General features: G+C 65.1%; 1 protein-coding gene across 1 annotated transcript in view; it reads right to left on the bottom strand.

Annotated features, from left to right (window-relative positions):
- LOC104830328 (zinc finger and SCAN domain-containing protein 2-like) overlaps positions 1 to 3,768 on the bottom strand; it is a 7,409-nt gene extending 3,641 nt beyond the window's left edge. The window contains exons 1-2 of the mRNA XM_010565160.1: positions 3,690 to 3,768; positions 1,414 to 1,983 (exon numbers count right to left, since the gene is read on the bottom strand). Coding sequence (XP_010563462.1) covers positions 1,414 to 1,983; positions 3,690 to 3,768 — 649 coding nt within the window. The remainder of the gene's footprint in view (positions 1 to 1,413; positions 1,984 to 3,689) is intronic.
- Positions 3,769 to 4,144: the final 376 nt, after the last annotated feature.

Raw genomic sequence — 4,144 nt, 5'->3', positions numbered from 1 at the left:
CCCACCAGCCAACCCCAAGGACAGTGGCTCATCCATGTGTGTCATTCCCCCCCCCCCTTCCCGCAACACCCGCCGGCCTTCGACTCACCTCTCCGAGGCCGAAGGATGGGGTGGCGCGATGGGGTCTGGGAGGGGATGGTGAAGGGTTTGGGGGGTCCCTGGTGAGGGGTTTGGGGGTGCGAGGGCTGGCGCTGGCCCCCGAGCGCGAGGCTGGCATTCGGGGGAGGCCGGGAACAGGAAGGTCCCAGCGTCATCCCATTCCCCCGGCCCTGCTGCCGCCTCGCCGCGAGCCGGATGCTTTTTTCCACTCGGCGAGCAAAAATAGGGGTGAAACCTTGGAAGGGGGGTCCCCCAACCACGACACCCTCAAACCCCACAGCCGAGCGATGGATCCTGGTGGGGAGGACGAGGGGGCTCGGCCCCTTCGGTGACAGGGAATGGTGGATTCGGGTTTGTTTTTTTTTTCCCTGCTCCGCTTGGAAAACATTCCCGGGCAGGAGGATTTGGGGGGAGTACACAAGGCTCATTTTTGGGGGAGATGGCGGGGGGGAAATGAGCAGCCAGAGCCCCCCTAGCCCCCCCACTTTGTGTAATGGCTCCAGCTCCAACCTCGTGCATTCCCCCCCCCCCCCCCGCCCTGCTCCAGCAAAAAAATGGTTGGAAATTATGCAACGAGGCCGGCGCCTTCATTAACGGGATTGAGACGAGCTCAGCACCAGCCCTGGGCGTCAGGGTTTTGGGGTGCCTTCGGCATCCCCTTCTGCACCCCACCACCACTGCCCCGCTGAGACCCTGCAGCCCCCAGGAGGGTCTGGGGGTGCAAGGGTGGGGAGCAGCGGGTCCCCGTCCCCATCCCTGCCCTGGGGAGGTTGGGTGGCGCGTGCGGGCGCGTGGCGGCAGCCGGCGTGGGAGCCGTCCCCGCGGGGCACCTGGCGCTGCGGCACCCGGCTCCGCTCCAGCCCCAACCAGGAGGATGGGAAAAACCTTTCCACGGTGGCGTTGGCGTCACCGGAGTCGTGCCACCACCGCCACGACCGTCGCCTCGTCCCCTAGGGGTGACGCTGCCGGGGGTGTCCCTGGAACCGCATGGCAGGACGATGCTCAGCAAACTCCGCTGCTCAGGGACCTTTTATTGATCTCATCGGCAGACCCGTGCGCCCCAACCCTGTACCCACCCCCCCACAACCCTCCTTGGCTTTGGGGGTGCTTGGGGTGCAGGTGCCGAACCCCGGCTCCGCTGTGGGAGCATCCAGCCCTGTTCCTGGCCGCTGCAGTCCCCAGCCCTTGCCAGGGCAATGCCAGTCCCCCTTGCTGGGGATACACCCCAAAACCCATCCCCACCCTTGCATCCCCATCCCTCTATCTCCATCCCGGCATCCCCGTCCCCATCCCGGTGTCCCCATCCCCATCACGCGGCATGAAGCTTCTGATGCCGATGGAGCTGGGACTTGTGGCGAAAGCCGTCCCCGCACTCCCCACAGATGTAGGGCTTCTCATCGGTGTGGGTGCGGCGGTGACGGATGAGGTTGGAGCTGACGCTGAAGCGTTTCCCGCACTCGCCGCAGCTATAGGGTTTCTCGCCGGTGTGGGTCCGCTGATGCTGGATGAGGGCCGAGCTCTCACTGAACCGTTTGCCGCAAGCGCCGCAGGCGTAGGGCTTTTCGCCGGTGTGGATACGTTGGTGGGTGACCAGGTTGGAGTTTTGGCTGAAGCCTTTGCCGCAGGCACCGCAGGTGTAGGGCTTCTCACCGGTGTGGGTGATCTGGTGACGTGCCAGGTCCGAGCTGCGGCTGAAACCCTTCCCGCACTCGCTGCAGATGGTGGGGCGCAGGCGACCCCCCCGGAGCCCCAGCAGCTCCTTCAGCGGTCCCAGGCCCCCCGGGTGTCCCGGCGTTTTGGCCGGTCGACGTGCCGGCGCTTTCCGTCGCGGCCTCGCCGGGCGGCCAGGTGGCTCACTGCCGGAGGCTGGTGGGCTGGGGTGGGCTGCGGGGAGAGGAGAGCTGGGCACCGGCGGGACGGCGTGGGGATGGGTGGCACCGAGGGCAAGGGGATGGGCCCAGGGCTGTGTCCCACTGAGCCTTTCCCGTCCCATTGGCACCTTCTCTGTCCAGTCAGTCCCTTCTCCACCCTTTTTGCCCCTTCTCCATCCCTTTTGCCCCTTCTTCATCTCTCTGTCCCCTCTATCCCTTCCCCATCCCCTTGTCCCCTTCTCCATCCCATTGATACCTGCTCCATTCCCTCTTCCCCTTCTCCAGCCCCTCTGTCCCTTCCCCATCCCTGCTGCCCCCCCTCCATCCCTTTTCCTGCTTCCCTGTCCCCTCTCTGGTTTGGGGACAGCAGTGACACCCCTGTCCTGCTCCCAAGCCCCGGTTTAACTCCCAGCTCAGCCCTCTGTGTGTCCCCACCAACCCGCCCCATCCCACCCCAAGGACAAGTGTCCAGGCTCGGGGGGCAGGAGGAGGTTCATGCACTGGGCAGGATGCGTGCGGATGGCACCACTGAGGGGGACTCGGAGCCCAAATTCCCTCTGCAAACCATGGCTGGAGTTGGGGTACTAGGAAACCCCATGGTGCAGGAGCAGGGCATCCCTGCACCCCAGGATCGGGGCATCACCATGACATGGGATCAGGACATCTCTGCACCCCGAGATCAGGGCATCCCCACACTGTGGGGTCAGGACATCCCTGCACCCCATGACTGGGACCATCCCTATGGTGTGGGAGCACGGCATCCCTGCACCCCAGGATCAGAGTGTCCCCAGGCCAAAGCAATGGGGCATCCCTGTACCCTCAAATCAGGGCATTCCCATGTTGTGTGATCAGGACATCCCTACACCCCCAGATCAGGGTATCCCAGAGCCACAGGAATGAGGTACCCCTGCACCCCGGGATTGGAACATACCTGTGCCACAGAAATGGGACATTCCTGAACCCCCAAACTGGGGCTTCCCCATACCATGCAGTCAGCACATCCCTGCACCTCAGGATTGGGGCATCTCCATGCTGTGGGGTTGGGGTATCCCTGTACCCAGGGATTGGGGTATCCCTATGCCGGGAGAAGGGGGTATCCCCACTCCGAGGGACTGACGCATCCCCACATGCTGGGATCGGGGTATCCCCCTGCTACAAGACCAGGACACCTGCACCCCAGGACCAGAGCATCTTCTCCTTATAGGATCAAGGCATCCCTACGCCAAGGGATCAGGATACCCCCATGCCATGGGAATAGCACATCCCTGCACCCCAAGACTGGGGTAACCCCATGCTGTGGAATTGTCATACCCCCATACGCTGGGATTGGGGTACACCCATGCCATGGGAATGGGACATCCCTACACCCCAGGACTGGGGTATCCCTGTGCTGTGGGATCGTGGTATCCCCGTGCCATGGAAATAGGATAACCCCACATCCCTGGGACACCCCATATCCTGGGATCAGGGTATCCCCATACCATGGGAGTGGGACACCCACACCCTCCGGCATCAGGGTCCCCCCCACCCTCCAGGATTGGGGGATCCCCATGCCACAAGGTCAGGGTATCCCCACATAGCTGGGTCGGGGCAGGTCCACGGGGGACCCCCAAAAAGGACTCCCCACCCCACTCCCCACAATGCCACGGGGACACGCCGCATGGGGACACCTCGGCCGAGCCCCTCACTGTGGCCAGGTGCCGCTTTGGGGGGGCTCACCTGCGGAGGTCCCCTCCGGCAGCTCGGCGTCCTGGGGGTCCCGGGGGTCCCGGGTGGACGGCTCCCCCTCCGCGTCCATCGCCGCTGTCCCAGCACACTCAGACGGGGGGACCCTGCCCGGGGCGGTGAGAAGGAGCAGGCAAAGAGATGGGGTGACATGGGGGCACCCCCGGGGGGGGTCCCGGCTGCACCCCAAGGGGGGTCCCGAACACCTCCATGCCTCAGTTTCCCCTCTTGACGCTGGGGAGGGGGGGCATCAAGGCCATGGGTTGGGGCTTGAAGCATCCCCCTCCCCATCCCAACAGCATCCCCCCCCGCCATGCTCCCCACCCCTCTCATGGAGGGGCCCCCCAAGGTTGGGGGGGGGGAGGCCTCCCCTCCCCCCCCCCCCCGACTCTGCCCCGAGCATCGCCGCCATCTCGGGGGGCACCGGGAAGGGGAAAAAGAGGGGGGGG

This window comes from Haliaeetus leucocephalus, unplaced genomic scaffold, assembly GCF_000737465.1.
Source record: "Haliaeetus leucocephalus isolate CR32 unplaced genomic scaffold, Haliaeetus_leucocephalus-4.0 Scaffold186, whole genome shotgun sequence".
Taxonomy (NCBI): domain Eukaryota; kingdom Metazoa; phylum Chordata; class Aves; order Accipitriformes; family Accipitridae; genus Haliaeetus; species Haliaeetus leucocephalus.
Note: the sequence above shows the minus strand (reverse complement) of the source record. Positions and strands in the feature narration are given on the sequence as shown.